The 17,536-nt window shown below is 34.0% G+C and overlaps 1 protein-coding gene across 11 annotated transcripts in view; it reads right to left on the bottom strand.

Annotated features, from left to right (window-relative positions):
- CACNA2D1 (calcium voltage-gated channel auxiliary subunit alpha2delta 1) overlaps positions 1-17,536 on the bottom strand; it is a 500,481-nt gene that overhangs the window by 219,585 nt on the left and 263,360 nt on the right. For all 11 annotated transcript variants that reach the window (XM_059934042.1, XM_059934046.1, XM_059934039.1 and 8 more), the window contains one exon: positions 6,639-6,698. In XM_059934042.1, the coding sequence (XP_059790025.1) occupies positions 6,639-6,698 (60 nt within the window). The remainder of the gene's footprint in view (positions 1-6,638; positions 6,699-17,536) is intronic.

The raw sequence follows: 17,536 nt of genomic DNA, 5'->3' as shown, positions 1-17,536 counted from the left end.
ATTTACACGTGGATTATATGAGGCGTTATGGCAGAGGGAGAAATTAAGGATTACTCCTTAATTTTGGCTAGATGAACCGGGAGGTGATCTCATTTGTGATGGGGAAATTAACAGATCATCAGGATACTGGGGGAGGGAGGAATGGAAACACTAGCTCATCTGGCCATGTTAGCACCATGCAGGTGAGACAGCTAAATGGAAACAGCAAGAGGTCAGTTACATAAATGAGCCTAGAGCTCAGAAAAGAGATTTGGGTGGAATTCTATTTAATTTCAAAGCAATGGATGAGGTGTCCTGGGAGAAAGCATGGGCATTAAAGACAAGAGGGCTAAGACTGTGCCCTAAATTTAGGTAATATTAGAGCTACAGTACAGAAAGAAGTACTAAAAAGGAGACTGAGAAGGACTAAATGGTGAGAAAATAGGAAAATGGGGTTTCCTGAAAACTAACAGAAGAAACTTGTGTTTGAAGAAAGGGGAAATAGGAAGTGGTACAATAAAAAGATAGGAAAAGACCAAGTACAAAGATAAACAAAAAATGTCCGTAAGATTTGATGATCTGGAGGTAAATGCAACTACTAAGAACAATTTCACCACGGATAAATATTTTGCTTCTTCTTTTATTCAACATAAGAAACAAAAGAGAGGGGTTATCATCCAGGATAATTAATAATTTAAAGCCCATGGTTACTATTTTCTGCTCTGCTATCTTATAATGCTCTTACCATGGGCATTTATATGTATGCGTAAGCAAAAAGAATATGGTACCATGAATTTGCCTGGCTCTTTTCTACTAAATTGGTTTCCCACAATTTGAGGGTAAATCAGTTTTGCATTGTGGCTCCTTTTCATCTATCTTGATGATGAGAAACTGACAAAACTCTTAAAAAAAAGTAGTAGTAAAAAATTGATTGTTTCTCTACATGAGAACTGTTGCAAAATATGTAAGCTCTTGATTCCAAAAGGACAATTCAACCAAATGTAGAAACTAAGAAAGACTAAATCCAGCTAGAGACTAAAATCATTTTGATAATCTATTAAATTCATTCATTCATTAAGACAATGCCACTCCCCCTTACTTTTTTTTTTTTTAATTTTAAGAGTTTATTTGAGCAAAAATCAATTTGAATCAGGCAGCATCCAATCTATCAGATAGAAAGGAGCTCTGAGGAACTGTACAAAATGCAAGACTTTTACAGCAGAAGAGAGTGGGAAAAAGGAAATTGTACTACAAGGCACAAAAGGCAGGTTGGTTATTGCAAGGTCACTGTCCTTTAGAGGATGGCAGGGGTCTATCAGGCAGATTCCTAACTAGGGCTCATCAGGTAATTCCCGATCAATTGGTTTAAGATTCCATTTCTAGGAGAGTTGAAACTGTAAGTTAAGTCTTGGTTTGGTGATGTGGGGCTTAGCATATGTGACTCCATTTGGGGCTGATTGTCTTTTTTTTTTCTTAGCAATAGTTTTGCCTTTTCCAGACTGTCACATCGTTAGAATCATATAGTATGTAGTCTTTTCAGATTGGCTTCTTTAATTTAGTCATATGCATTTTAGGTTCCTCTACGTGTTTTCATGGCTTGATAGATCATTTCTTTTTAGTGCCAAATAATATTCCATTGTCTGTATGTACCCCCCACTTTTTATTCCTAAAAAGCCAGCACTTTCGTATCCTGAACCTGCATAATTATAATTTAGGATAGTGTTTCTCTTTATACATTGTAACCAAAATAAATACACTATGATTTCATAGTTCCCATATTCACAATTGTTTGTGCTGCAATCAACAGAGGTGATGTTATTTCATGAAATGATTAGGATAGATGAAATAATAAAATATAGAATGCCAGTACCTATTAATTTAACTCATATAAACACAAAATTCTACATAGTACAACTTTCAAAGCAACATTTCAAAATATGATTTGAGTAAGGTAATTTTTTTAAAAAAAATATATATAATTAAAACTCAATTAGGAGAACTAAATTAGCCTGATTAACACTCAATAACATTCAACTTCACTAGAAAAATTCCCACCATCTAATTTAGTTTCTCTATGAAACTGGAGCTAAAAAAGGCTCCCTAAATGTTTTATTTACTGCCCAATTTCTAGACTGTCTGTACTCAGCATTCACAATAACAAGCTGATGCTAATAAGCCATACATAAAGATCCTACTTATTAAAATACAAATTAGGCACCCCTTATGTTTATACATGTGTACGTACAATTAATATCGCAGGCTTAGTTGGAAACAAAATTGCTTTAGTTAACCAACCATTGCAATGCAATCAAAAGAGATTTCAAAAGCAACTGGAAAAGATCTGTTCAGTAGAAATAATAGCAATTATTTTATGCAGAACAATTAATTTTCCAAGCTCCTTTTTCCTTCTCCCACCTGCCCTTAATAAAATAATTTGTCCATCATAAGTGACATGAGAGGTGCCCTTTAATGCCAGTAAGTCGCATGCAGACCTGAAAGGCAGCTGGTAGACACAGCTTATTTACAAATATTGGTTTGAACTTGTAAATGCATGACTGCATAAATCTTAATCCATTTAGAGTGTATGCCCTTTGTTCCCTCAATTGTACATCCAATTGGGAATTGAGTGGAGCTGAGGGAGAGTGTGAATTACAGGAGCCCTTTCTTGTTGCCAGCATTTTAGTGCTTTGCCTTTTGTTTTTGTTGTTCTTGAGATTTCTCTACAGAACAGAGTACAGAATGTTAATCAACATTTTGCCTAAGTAATGTTAATGAAATTTCCCTACTTATACTAGAGGGAAGAATCGGCATATTATATTTCATTTTGAAATGTTAATGTACCTTTTAGGAAATTATTTCTGCCTTCTAAATCATCTTAGTGTTAAATTATTAAAGGGTGGCATTACAGAAATATTGCACTGATGCATACAGTTAAATGCCTTAAAAGATAAAAGGCTTATAAAGTTTAAAAGAAGGACCTTTTGGAGTATGGCAGCATTTAACTTCAAATTAAACATTTTTAAATGTTTGGTTAAGATATTGACAGAATTTCTGATTGTTTTGTATGTAATCACAAAATAAAGAGACGTTTAATGTTGATGATTTCTAATTTCCAACCATGCATGAATTTATTTTTATTATGGTCTTGAAGGATGTGTTTAAACCTTATTGTATGTATATGAACTGAAGCATCATCTAGTTTATCAGAAAAGAAAAAAAGGAAAAAGGGAGAAAGGGTCTCTTATGTTTGCCCTATTTACTTATTTGAATTTGAAGGCAATCTTCATTCAGGTTCTATTCTTCAAATATAAAATCACTACTATCTCAACTGTCTATCACCTATGGTACTTCAAAGGGAAGTGCTATTGTAAAGACTTTAGGGAAAATATCAATTGTCAACATGCAAACTGTGACAGATATGTGTCCTGTGAACATCATTTATAGTCCATCAAGAAGGGTACTGGGGAAATGAGTTGACAGGGCTCTGAAGTTCTCTAATTTGTTTTCCCTTTAACAGTCTCTTCTAATGTCAATCAGTACATTCACAAGTCCTAAATAAATTGTGAGGTGATCTAAGGGGAAATTTAGAACAGAATTTGTTCAAGAATTCTCCCACATGGTGACGACTATTTGCTAAGAACTCCTAACATTTACTGGGTAAACAACTTATTTTCTATTTAACCATAGAAGATCTAGTAATGGCATCTGTGTCATTGTGGAACTTATTTGTCCTCTTGCATGACTTTTCCTAGCAGTACTTCTGTTTGGATATAGGCACTGAGAGAACAGATAAAAGGAGTTACATTTCAAGGTAAATTTTTACACATTTTGACATCCGACAAATATGAATACTGCGTAAAATTGTTGGTGTGTCACAATTTAATTAGCTTCTTTTTTTCTTTCTTAGCCTTACAATTGATGATGGTTTGGATTCAGTAAAATAGAGTAATGGCTACCACACACTGAGAGTTGCTGTGTCATCTACAGTGGTCACCCATTACTTTTGTAAGGAAAAATAAATCACTGCCAAAATGTTAACTTAGTGTTAATGAGCCAATATATCTGGAAAAGGAAATTTTATATACTACATTCCTATTTGTAAAGTTACTTTTAACACATCATTTCTCCCTAGAAAGCTGGAAAAGACATACAACTAATAAATGACTACATGAAATATTACCAAATTCCTTTAATGCAAGAAAAGCTTTTTGAAACAGCAATAGAATCTATATACTATGCAATCTGATTTGATGAACTTAATGATTTTTTGGATTCTCAGAAGTACTCAGGATTTAAACTAAAACAGCGCCAATTTATATACCAAGACTAGGCAGAATACAATGTCTAACTTCACAAATACTATGCCTTTACACTGCTTTTACTATGCCACCTCTAAGATGGGGAAGAAAAGTAAATGTCACTAGTTATTAGTTCATCGAATGGATATTTATTGGGATAAATTACTTTGGCTGTTTTTGGTCTATTCAAGACACACAAAAAAATGCAGGTTTACTTTCCTTACATCTAACAGCAACAAACTGCACTGTAAAATCTTCACTGGATGAGCTTAAAATTTGTCCACTATACTCAGAAAGGTTGTGTTTTTAACTTAATCACTGATTTTTTCTTTATATGTTATGGTTGAAAAATTGATCTTTCTTAATGTACCTATAACAAACAATTGTGGATTAAGCCAGTACCTACATGATACCAACAAATCAAGCAATATGATCAATTCAAGTGAAAGAATCAAACTGACAGTCAAATAGAGTCTCAACTGAGTAGACTAAGAGTTTGCTTAAGAAATATAAATTTGTGGAAAAGATAGTAAAAATAAATAATATCAGAATCATCAAGCATGAAATACTATTTAACTGTTATCCTACATTATTAGTGAATGAAGTATCATTTTCTGTATTTTCCTTTGATAGACAATAAAATCACATAAACACAAAGTAAAAGTGCCAACTCCTAAACCTCAGTTTAGTGTTCTATTGAACCACAACTTTCTTAACCTTCAAATCTGAGATTGCTGTCTTGCAAAACATTCAAAGACAATTGAACAGTATTATCAAGCTGTCACTCATACTCTAATCGTATTTTAAATGGGGAGAGGGGGGTTGACATCTCCCAAATGAGTTGTCTGGAATTTTTCTTTGATCAGAAACTAAAGAACTGTTGGTGGGAATGTAAATTGATACAGCCACTATGGAGAACAGTATGGAGGTTCCTCAAAAATCTAAAAATAGAACTACCATAGAGCCAGCAATCCCACTACTGGGCATATACCCTGAGAAAACCATAATTCAAAAAGAGTCATGTACCACAATGTTCACTGCAGCTCTATTTACAATAGCCAGGACATGGAAGCAACCTAAGTGTCCATCGACAGATAAATGGATAAAGAAGATGTGGCACATATATACAATGGAATACTACTCAGCCATAAAAAGAAACGAAATTGAGTTATTTGTATTGAGGTGGATGGACCTAGAGTCTGTCATACAGAGTGAAGTAAGTCAGAAAGAGAAAAACAAATATTGTATGCTGACATATATATATATATATATATATAGAATCTAAAAAAAGAATGGAGAACCTAGGGACAGGATAGGAAGAAAGACGCAGACATAGAGAATGGACTTGAGGACACAGGGAGGGGGAAGGGTAAGCTGGGACGAAGTGAGAGAGTGGCACTGAGATATATACACTACCAAATGTAAAATAGATAGCTAGTGGGAAGCAGCTGCATAGCACAGGGAGATCAGCTCGGTGCTTTGTGACCACCTAGAGGGGTGGGATAGGGAGGGTGGGAGGGAGACAGAAGAGGGAGGGGATATGGGGATATATGCGTACATACAGCTGATTCACGTTGTTATACAGAGAAACACAACATTGTAAAGCAATTATATTCCAATAAAGATGTTAAAAAAAAAAAGAAAAGAAACTAAAGAGATTTTCACTATAAATGAAACAATTCAAATATGTAACAGAAGTATTTTAACTCTTAAGGTCAGCCTTCTTCATTGTGTACCATGGATGTAAGAAGATATAACAGATAGCTAGAGACGAGATGGAGGGAGGGAGGAAGGAAGGAAAGAAGGAAGGAGGGAGGGAAGAAACTCATCACAGAAGAATTTCTGCGATTTGTATAATTAGCCCAGTGACTCTTGGAGCACAAAAGCAGTTTATCAAAAACGTATGTACAGAAGTTAATATCAGCTGACGTTTCTAAAAAGCAGGCCAGAGCAGACGAAGGATAACTTCTAACTAATGTGGAGCAAATTAAATTTTAAGAAGCTTTAATGCATCTGTTCTAACTTTAATTGCATTGCCCACCGTCAAAGTGACTACAATATGCATGTCACTTCTTAAAAAATGTCACTTGTTTTTCAACTAGTATATTCATAATACCTACAAAAATTATTCAAATACTATAATTTAATGTTATTTTTCTGTTATTAATTTTATAAATACCTTTCAGTATGAGAATATTTCAAGGTATTTTTTTTAAAGCAACAAAGTATAGCTAGCTGTTTTTGGTCCCGTAATACCTTAAGAGTCCATCACTAAAAAAAATATTTTAAATGCAATCATAATTATCCAAACACAAAACATCAATGTACTTATTAAATCAAGTGGTTAAAAAGGGTCCTTACTGCAAAATCCTCCCTCCACTGGTGGGCTGCTTGAACTTTCTCTGCTTCCAAAGCCAGGCGCTGGAAAGAAAACAAGAAATCTTAGAATTCAAATGACCACATGAATACATAATTGTTATATAGTGCTTGGGTTTTCAAATCAATTATTAAGACACACAAAAAAGAAGAGATTCCTTATTCGTGATTCATAAATTCTAAATCATTTAATACTTTAATTTACTAAAGTTGATACATGTATTCACTCTTCAGTAATATAAACAGCACAGTATTCTTGAATACCGTTAAGTTTACTACCTCTGCCATCATTGGCAGTAGTGTCCACTTCGAGTGCTTTCTATCAATGACTAACATTTCATTTGTTTTTTTTAAAAAAAGCTTTGATCACTATATTAATCTTAGTGGAATCTTGCTTTTCATAAATACCTTTATAGCATATATTTCTATATAAGTGGAAAGGAAGTAATAAATATGTGCTAAGTGCTGTATAGGCACCTTCTTAATAGCATTTTTAGTTTTTTACCAAAAGCCACAAAAATGTAATAATTTTCTCCTTGCTAAAGTACATTCTTAAGAGTTTATTCAAATACCCATGAGTAACAAACAATCATAATCCGTACATCTGAAAAGGCTTTATTTCCCCTTCACTCTTATATGCCAAAGTCGTTAGAGAATTCTAGCCTGACCTATTTTCCTTTAGCACTTTTAAAATGTTATTCCGTTAGGTTCAGCTGGAGATGAAATGCCTATTGTCAGCCTGCTAATGACTTTTTGTGAATAAATTCTTTTTTTTTTCCCCTTGTCTAATAGTTTTTAGAGTTTTCTCTTTGTATTTTCCAGTGTTATTATCATGTTCTCCATGTGCTAAACTTTCACAAGACACAGTAACATTTAGTGATTAAGAACAGATTTGAAACCTGACTGCCTGGGTTTAAATACCAACCCTGCTGCATACTAGCTGTGCAAACTTGGGAAAAGTTAAGTCTCTCCTCCCCTTTTCTAATAGGAATAATGTCAAAATCTGCCTCATGGGTTGTTGAAAGGATTAAATGAGATACTATATATAAAGTGCTTAGAACAGTGCCTGGCAGACAGTAAGCAAATATATATGTCAGCTATGTAACTATGAAGGACAATTATGATTCCATTTGTACATTGTGTCCCTTTGAGTACTGAGTTCACCTGTAGCCTGCCCCCCACACAGCTAGGAGACAGGCAAAATGGGACAAGTATATCAGTAAATATAATAAATGTATTAAACTCATTTATTAGGAGATAGAAATGATCAGGTTAGGTTTTAGAAAAGTATAATCTCATAGTGGTTTGTTGATTCACGTTTTTGATCTTTCACTATGAACTATACGTCAGTGTGTGCTCTTGATGTGGAAGTCTAGCCCACACTGGGGAATGGAAACGTCCCTTTCGACTAGTTTTATATTAGTGTATTGGCTTTTATTCCCTCTTATTTAATATTAGAATCATTTTTCTAAACTCTTATATAGGTATTACTAATGACTACAAAATACTGCATAGTGGGAAATCTCAAGTTAAGAATCCCTAAACTGAATTAATTTAAAGGAAAAATTCTCCAGTGTGCTTAAATGACAATGGTTTCAGCTTATCAACTACTAGGCAGCAATGGAACATAAAAGAAGCTAGTAAATGTAAGATACTGTACCAGGGAGAGTAACCCAGAAAAGGTTCTCTATCCCTACAAGGTCAAAAACCTAAACAGAGAAAAACCAAGGGAAAAGTGTATATATCTCAGTAATATTTATCACAATATTTTTGGAAACTCAAATTCCGTGTGAAAATGTTGCAAGAAAGTGAATAAAATGGCAAAACAAATGGAAATGGAAGCCATTTCTTTATAGGAAAACTTTAGTAGGGAAGATAGAAAAAGAAAAGACAGAATGAGAAAATAAACACAAAGGCATATTCTTGACAAAATTCAGAATATATCTTCCCTCATTTTTAACAGGCCACATAAGAACAACTAAATTGTTCATATGTATGGGGCCAATAATAAAATTAAGCATTTTGTGAATTTAAACAAAATACTGGGTAAAATATAAATAAGTTAAATAATTTTTTAGATTAAGAAATATTAGAACTCTAAAATGTCTTGAAGAGGGATATTAACATGTTTTCCTCACGAGACGCACAGAAGGAGGCTGCCACCCCAACAAACAAAACACATTGGGGGACATTCACCCACAAGGCCATACGTGGTTTGCAAGACACCAGCTCTAACTCAACCATGCTGTGCTCTACTCTGGAGAGCAGGAGAAGGTATAACTTAATGATCTGACTCAGAATCACATGGCTTATAATATGAACTTAATCCATGTTTAATAAGCCATAGTGAAAGTAATCATCACAGTTAATTATTTCTAGGAAAAAAAAGTTAAAGAGGGATGAACAATGGTCACAAACTATCAGACAATTCTCCTAGGGGGAGGAGAGTCCAAATCATCTTTATTTCTAATATATATATATATATAAACACTAATTTTATCAAGTAAATGATATTTATTGCAAGATTTTGAGATAGTTTCAGAAACCTAAAGACCTGTAGTTATGTATAAGAAAAAAAAAAGTGTATTTTAAAAGGTTAGCTTAGAGTTGGAAAGTTGCTAAATTTTATATCCCCAGCTTGGAAATCTAGGGATACATAATCATGAAAATGCACTACTATTATCTTCTTTTTTCATGAAGAAATTAATTTTTTTTTTTTTTTTTTTTTTTTTTACCTAGCAGATTTCACGACAAAGCAAACTACAGAACTTTAGAGACTTAGCCTACCTTGGGGAGTGACACAAATAGTTGCTGATGGTGCTTTTTCTTGTGGCAAAAGACCAGCTAGTCATGACTCATAGAAAACTGACATGTCTTCTGGACACTGCAAGTCCCTAATTAACTTCTATTCTAGTCAAGTGACATTTTATTTTTAAAGCCAATGACCTACCATTAAATGCCACAGGCAAATTGTGTTAAGACTGATAAAATTCCTACCTAATAAAATGTGAATATTTGCTCTGTAGGACATCCCTGTTTCCATAGTTAGCTATATATATATATATATATATATATATATATATATATATATATATATATATATATATATATATATAGACCCATAGCAATAACCTACTTCAGAAAAAGAAAATATATCTTTTCTCATTTAATTCATAGTACAGTTTAATATAGTATCAAACATTAAAACCAGATAGAAACAAAAAACCCAGCTCAGCGTAAATACCTACAAGAGAAAATTGAAAATTCTGCTCATATTAAGGTAAGTGAGAAAGTTTCATTAAATGGCTTTATTATAAATGAAACAGCACATGTATATATGAAAATCCTTTGGGTATGGAATGATAAGTATATATACAATGTCATAAAGGTAATAATAATATGTACATCCCTACCTACCTACTGGTTTGAGCATTTAAAATAAAAAAAACCATTTTAAAGACTATTTTAAGGACTCACAAGTTTAACAAAATGGACTTGAACATAAGCCTTCCGACTCCAAAGCTTATTCTTATTCCACAAGACCGATCTTTAGTTCCCACTAAACCCATTAAAGTGTTAACATCACTTGGCATTCATAGAATACATGAAGACATAGTAGTATCAAAATAAAAAACACTGGTAGAAAACTATTTCAGATTAATGGAAAATTTCCCAGTAATTTTTAGAATTTGCTAAAGGCAAATTCTAAAAACAGCACAACATGTCGTATGTCAATTTGGAAACTATCTTTATATAAGTATTGCCCTCAGATCCTGAGAGAATGCTGCTAATCAGAGAAAAAGCTCTTGATATGCAGTGATCTGCAAGGAAAAAAAGAAAAAGAAAAAAGAAAGAAATAGATAATGGGAGAGGTTTTATCAGATCAGAGAAAGATCAGCTCCCTTGAAGGCCTATTCATTCTCAACCTTCACCTTTTTGTCATATCTTTATCTCTTCCACTAGCATTGCATCTGGCAAGTGATATGAAAGTTTAATAAAAGCAGTATAACAGTACAGTATAAAAAGAAATAATTCTATCGTTCTCCTTAACAATACTTAAATGTATTTTTTTCTTGGAAATAAGTATTTTCCAAACCTGTAAATAATTTGCTTCCTAGACTGTATGTTTATTGCAGATGAAAGATAAAGTTCTCTGAAACATTTAATTACAAAGAATTTTCTTTTGATAGTTTTGAAAGTAAACCTTCAGGGATCATATGACAGTTCCGTTAGACTCCAACAATGTTGGTACTTATATTAATAATATCAAGAATTGAAATATCATTCAAAGAAACATCTCTAATTCAAAATGATTTCTTTGGCTAGTGTATGTCAAGATTTTTCGTTCTAATAAGCAGGTAATAGTTATCCACAACAGACGTACCAGTAAAATATGCATGTGTTATATGATTAATGTTCCAATAGTTAACACCCAATAAGGATGAACAAATTATTGTATTATGCCTCTGTTGACAAGTTTTCCCTATCCTCATCAAATGTTCTTAACATATCAAAAGAATCAGGATAATCATTTGCATGGTCTAACAATATCTATTGAAAATAGCAAACTTGCGTGAAAGAACAGACTTCTATGTTCTGAAGAAAAGTCTACAGGTGCCATCAATAACTTTGGAGCTATAGTTAAAATAAGTATGCGCTTTTGAATCAGACAGATCTGGTTTACAATTTTGGTGCTGCTATTCACTAACTATAGGATTTAGGCAATGGACTTAACATTTTTCAGCATTTAACAATAATATCTACTTGATATATTTTCTATTGGTATGCTCAATACCTAGCATATTATAAACTCAAAGTTTTACTTTCATTTGAATCTTACAAACACAACTACCTAGAACAGAATATGTTAGAACTGTAATCACTGATGACCACTTCAATATGTACATAAGTGAGTTAAATGAATGAAAACATCTTAATGGTCCCTAAATTTTCACTGTATTTTGCTCTGCAAGAAAGCTCTTATCTATGGAACTATAGGGTGAGCCAAAAGCAAATGCAGTTTAGGGAATATAGCAGTTTAATACAGTAGTCAATAAAATTAGTTCTTCAGTTTATTTCATTTTATTTTTACTACAAATAAGATGAGAAAGGAGAGCAGATCATTATGTTCTGCTTTCTCACCTTATTTCCTGAAATATTTTTAAAAAAAGATTGAGGTTTGACATTTCTTTTGCATAAGGTGATAGAAAGCTTGAAGACCTCAATAGAAAAGATAACATCATAACTCCATGAATATTTAGTATAATGTTCCATCTAAAAGGTAAAAATACTCTTTTCTTTCTAATAACTTTCACCAAATAATGGGAAACAATGCAAAATGTTCACTTAAATTCACATAAAACAACGTATAAACAATGTTTCTTTAAATTCATATAAATATATATACCCAGCAGAATTCTACCAAAGCCTTCTAACAACTTGTTATATCCTAGTGAACAGGGAGTTTAGTATGCAAATCTTCACGTGTAGAGAAATTGCTTTATACTTTTTTTAAAAATCACACCTGCTATACTTACGTATTGTTTAAAACGTTTTTATAAAGGAACATTATTGGTACTTTGAAAAAAGATCTATTGGCTAAAGAAGCCAGGCTGGAAACTGGGATTTGAGAAAAGTTACAAAAATTGAATAGGCTAACTAGGATGAGTTTTACCTTTGGCATGTTTTGACACCTGATGACTGTGATCGCTAGGTAAATGTACATCCTGACTGGGAGGATGAGAAGTACAGTGTGCATTTGCTCTTACTCAACAGACATTTACTTAGCACTTGCTACATAGAAGCATTCAGGAGAAACTACAGGACTCAGTTCCTGCTTCTAAAGGGAACTGCCGCACATTCATATATCATATATCATATCCTATATAACATACACTCGCACACACACTTAACAGCATAGGATCAGTGTTTGACAGATGCTTTCTTAATGGTTACAATATACATTTGTTAGTTTTAGTTTAGTTACAGTGGAATCAGTGACATGGTGAATAAATTTTTTAAAATATTGCTTTTATCAAGAATGGCAATGTCTCAAAAGTAAAGAACAGGAAGGATTCTAAAAATAATGAGTACTGCTAGCCAATGACAAGTTTTAGCCTTGGTTCTTTTTATTTGTTTGGTTTGGGAGGAGATTAAAAGCACTGAAAAGTATAGAAACAAACAATCTGGAATTCATCACCCAGAATTCATTTTTATCTTTAATTAAAATTTGCTTTATAACTTTTAATGTGAAAAATAAAATGTTACAAATAACCTTGAAGTTCACCTTATTCATCCCTTGACCAATTTCCCTACCCACAGCAATCACTATAAATGTATTTGTCTGTATCCTCTGGCATTGTGTGGCATGCATTTTTTAAAATTATGTGAACGTTATCTGATATTGATATTGTTGATTCCTCTTTCTAATAGGCTGCATGCAGGTTGAATACCGAAGAGAAATTCCACCAGCTTCATGGGGGAAATGATTTGTCTAAAGTGAAAGCTATCACCCTTGCAAGTGATGGTTTAGATTGGACAAGAGATCTGGTTAATGTCAATGAGTTTCGAGAAATGGTTTGCTGGTGGTTTTGGAAAGTAAAGATAATGCATGGAGGAGGGAAGAATCCTCAGGGAAACAAAGCTGGAACCATCTCTTAAGCCCCCTTTTCAGTACCAAAAGCCTATGCATTTATTGCATCCTTATCGTCAGAACACAAAACAGGCCTTATTTGTAAACATAGACCTACCTATTCCATCTCTCCATCAAGAGACCATCATTCAGTTCTCATAGGCGCTACTCATGCAGTTTGAAAGATGCTAAATCAACACTTAAGCAAGGCAACTTATCCAAAGATATGACAATCCCCTTTCAATATGGTTCAATGGCTTAGCAAGCCCACTCTTACACAGATGACTAAATTCTGTTTTTACATTTTATTTATGCTTGTCTAAAGCATACTTTTGCAGACTTTCTGCTTTTAATGACATGAAACACGAGCACATAATTATAATCATTATCTTTCTTTTTTTTCACATCATTTTCCTTTTTTTAGCAGGGTAGTCCCAAATTGATTCCAAGACACACAAGAAAATGTGTTTTTTAAAAAATAAAATCCAATTTTAATTTAGAAAAATATATTCCAATGACTTGAGGAATTCTACCAAACCCGGTAAAATAACTTAGCATCAGTTCATCTACTTGAGTTTATGGAGGAGTTAAAAAAAAGGAGTTTGCCTTTTTGAGCATTGCTTCTCAAGTGAAACAGAAAACACTACATAACATACAACTTTTAATACATATTTTGATTAAAATTATTTGTAGACTGACCAAGTAGAAACAAAGTATGTAATCTTGTTATTTATGTCTACTCAAATATTTTAACACTTCTGTACATACTGGAACCGTGACATAAGTAGAGGATTATCAAGATTAATAGCGAAACATCAATTTTTGACTATATTAAGCAAATCATATACAAATCTTATACTGTACTCATAAGGTACAATGTAAGGTTACAGATTATTTCTTTTAGATTACCTATCATTTTCCTACAATTGATTTCATTCCAGGTTATATGAAATAAAAATTTTATAATATGAATACTATTTTTCTTTCTAGTGTAAGATTTAAGGGCATATAATATATGCAAAACATATAAATAAAAGTTGCTGAAATCAAGCCAGTCATCATTTATTCTCCTATTTGTGGCCCAGTGAAAATTAAATCTTTTGGAACATGGCTTCTGGATCTTGTTGTACAGATTTCAGCCTGGATCTGCCATATTCAGGAAATGCTTTTGAAATTGACCACAAAGCTTCAAGTCTAATATTCAGAGATATAATTAGCTCCAAATAAATTGGCAGACTCTTGGAATACATAAGCCAGGTAAAGGAGATGTCATCTGGTAAGAACAGCAAAACTCTATCAGTAGTGAAAGTAAATTAATACACAACTCGCAATTATCACTACCTTTTTCTTGGCTCTACAGCACCAATACTAAAATAAAAGACTGTTGAACTAAATATAATTTCTATATCAGCTCTACACTTTGACACATGAGAAGAATCACCAGATAAGCCTGTTCAAATCACCTGGACCACATACAAACCCACTCAACCCCACAACCATCCAAAGATTCTGATTCTATACTTGGTATCATTCCCAGAAATCTACATGCTTAATATAATACACCTTTTCCATGGACTAAACTTTGAAAACACTCCTCTAGAGGGTAACATTTTTAGCAATATTAGACATATGGATTTAATTACTCTGAAAAACACCGTTCAAAATAGAAGCACAATTTGATAGACGGAAACAAAAATAACCCACTAGTGCCCTATCCTTACACTATCCTGACTCCCATCACGTAATTTATCTCTCTCCATCTTTTTCTGTTTTTTTCTCTCCCTTCCTGCTCCCTCATTCCCTTTTCCCTCTCTTCTCTCTCTCTCTCACCCACTTTCAATAAACTACTAAATGCGGGTTCATTAGGCACAGGACACAGTTCTTTCATGTCTGTACACACCCAGTATTTCACACAATGTGTGGCAGAGAGCTGACGTTCAATTGCTGTGTGTAGAAATGTATAAGTAATCATTTCCAAACACTGTCGAGGTTTTATCTCAGTTGTATCAAGATTTATAACTAGGTTCACTTACATTATCACCATTCATTATCGTGATACTTTGAGAGGCCACAAAACTTGTTCCCACATGACAAGCATATTCCTGAATCAATACATCACTACCTAATTCTTAAAAATTGCTGGATTAGTTCATCACCACCTGATCCTTAAAATTTAGTAGAATTTGGCTGTGAATGTGATAGGGACCCAGACTAATCCACGTCATTCCACTCTGGGATTCTAGAACTAATCTATCGATATAATCAATTGCCTTATTCTTTAAATGTTGAACACCAATGCAGGTTCAGAAATCCAAGAAACCACATCCACAATGGCCACCGGGTCCATTTTGGCTGCCTGAACCATAGTTCCTCCATTCTCATTCTTAAATGATTTTAATTATGTCATCACTCTTCCCTCTGAATTAATCCTACAACCAATCACCGTTTGGGAGACAATTCTCCACGCGTCTCTCATGTTTCTGCACCGCATGTGAACAGAGGCAGGGACAGCCTCTGCTCTGGATTATTTTCTCAAGAATGTTCGTGTAGCAAACAGCCTTGGAAGACAGAGAGTGTCTCCTTGCAGGGCAGAGGACAGATTTATCTGTTGCTCAGGAAAATAAAAATAATCCTGGGGGGTAAAATTTAGGCAGGCTTGCTGGTAGGCGCCCTTTAAAAGAGTGGGGTTTCCCAAGTTCAGGGTTCAGGGTTCCTCAGCTGTGACACCAGCTCATGGCACAGGCACCGTCCACCTGGGCTGCTCAGTATGGCCCCCTAGACTTGCTGGTCAGGAGTTACCCATGGGAACACAAAGCCCATGCTGCCTCCTGTGTGGGGAGATAGAAATCCATTGCATCCAACTCAGGGAGGCTCCTGAACCAGTGAAATGCTGGTTGGCTAGCTTGTTAGCTTGCACGAAGGGTAGAATCTCAGATCCTTCCCACTACTTGATATACCATATCTGGTTGAGCCTGCTTCCATAAAAATGTTCACTGGTCCATCTCCATATCTTCAAACTTCCACCATCAAATAACGGATGTAATCTTTATTTTGTCTCCAGTTCTTTCCTGAGCGTGCATTTTGCACCCTTCTCAAAGTGTGTCTAGACCGGCAGGGGCAGCACCACCTGGGAAAAGGTTAGACTCCCATATTCTTAGATCCCATCCCAGACCTGCTGAATAGAAGCTCTGGGGGTGGGTCCTATCAATCTATGTTTTAACAAGACCTTCCTGTGATTCTAATATGAACTAAAGTTTGAGAAGCACTGCTCTAAAATAAAAATGCATAGCACTGTTCAAGCAGAACAATGCTATTACCTTAACAGCAAGCTCTTGAAGCTGTAGGAAATAAAATGAGAACAAACTATTTGTTCTAAAGCCCTCTTTTTGAAAACACAAACCTTGTAAATCAGACATACTGGAGACGATTCAGAAGTCTAAATATTCCCTTGTATATATGTGCCACATTTTCTTTATGCACAATATATCTGTATCTTTAGCCACGGTCTAAAATTACCTTCTCTTACAATTTTTTTCTTTGAAATATATTATTGAAACACACTGCCTTAATCTGCCTTAATTTATGGTCTTTACGGTTCTCTCCTTCCTCCCTCCCCTTCTTCCTTCCCTTCTTTCTTGTGTATAGGATACTAAGTGGGTTAAACTTGCTCAGTTCTTATGAGCCCACTACTCACAATTTGCAGGCACTTTTATAGGCTTCAGGCTTCATTTTGTTTTTCATATGTTGGTTGGCAAATACAGCATAAAGCACAAAAGTTTATGCTAGTTAGAAAGGGAGAAATTGCTTTACTTACAAGAAAGTGATCAAATTTTGTAGGAAGCAGGTAATATAAAAAAAACTGGTGAAGTATGCAAACACTTTTAAAAAGAAGGAAAAAGATGTGTTAAGACCATTTTTCACTGTCAGATGCTTTGCGTGAGGCTCTGCCTTCCTGTAAATCTAGGAATGCATCAAAGTTCTCATGAGTTTTACTAGTCTATGAAAAGAGTAAAAATACTATTTAATTGAACATGATGCAAATTGACATACTTAATAAAAAAGATGTAGTATAATAGATGAGAAATACCTTTGAAATTATTTTTTTGCTACTTTATTTCTAATCTTTTGTTTTTAAGAAAAAACAGAAGGTGAGTCCAAAAGCTTCAACTCTCTTAAAAGACCATAACTAGACACAGGAATAGAAATAAATGCATCTGGTCACTGAACGTATATTTGTAATTTATCTTTAGTT

The sequence above is a fragment of the Balaenoptera ricei genome, chromosome 9, assembly GCF_028023285.1.
Source record: "Balaenoptera ricei isolate mBalRic1 chromosome 9, mBalRic1.hap2, whole genome shotgun sequence".
Lineage (NCBI taxonomy): Eukaryota > Metazoa > Chordata > Mammalia > Artiodactyla > Balaenopteridae > Balaenoptera > Balaenoptera ricei.
This window is presented reverse-complemented; position numbering and strand designations above follow the sequence as displayed.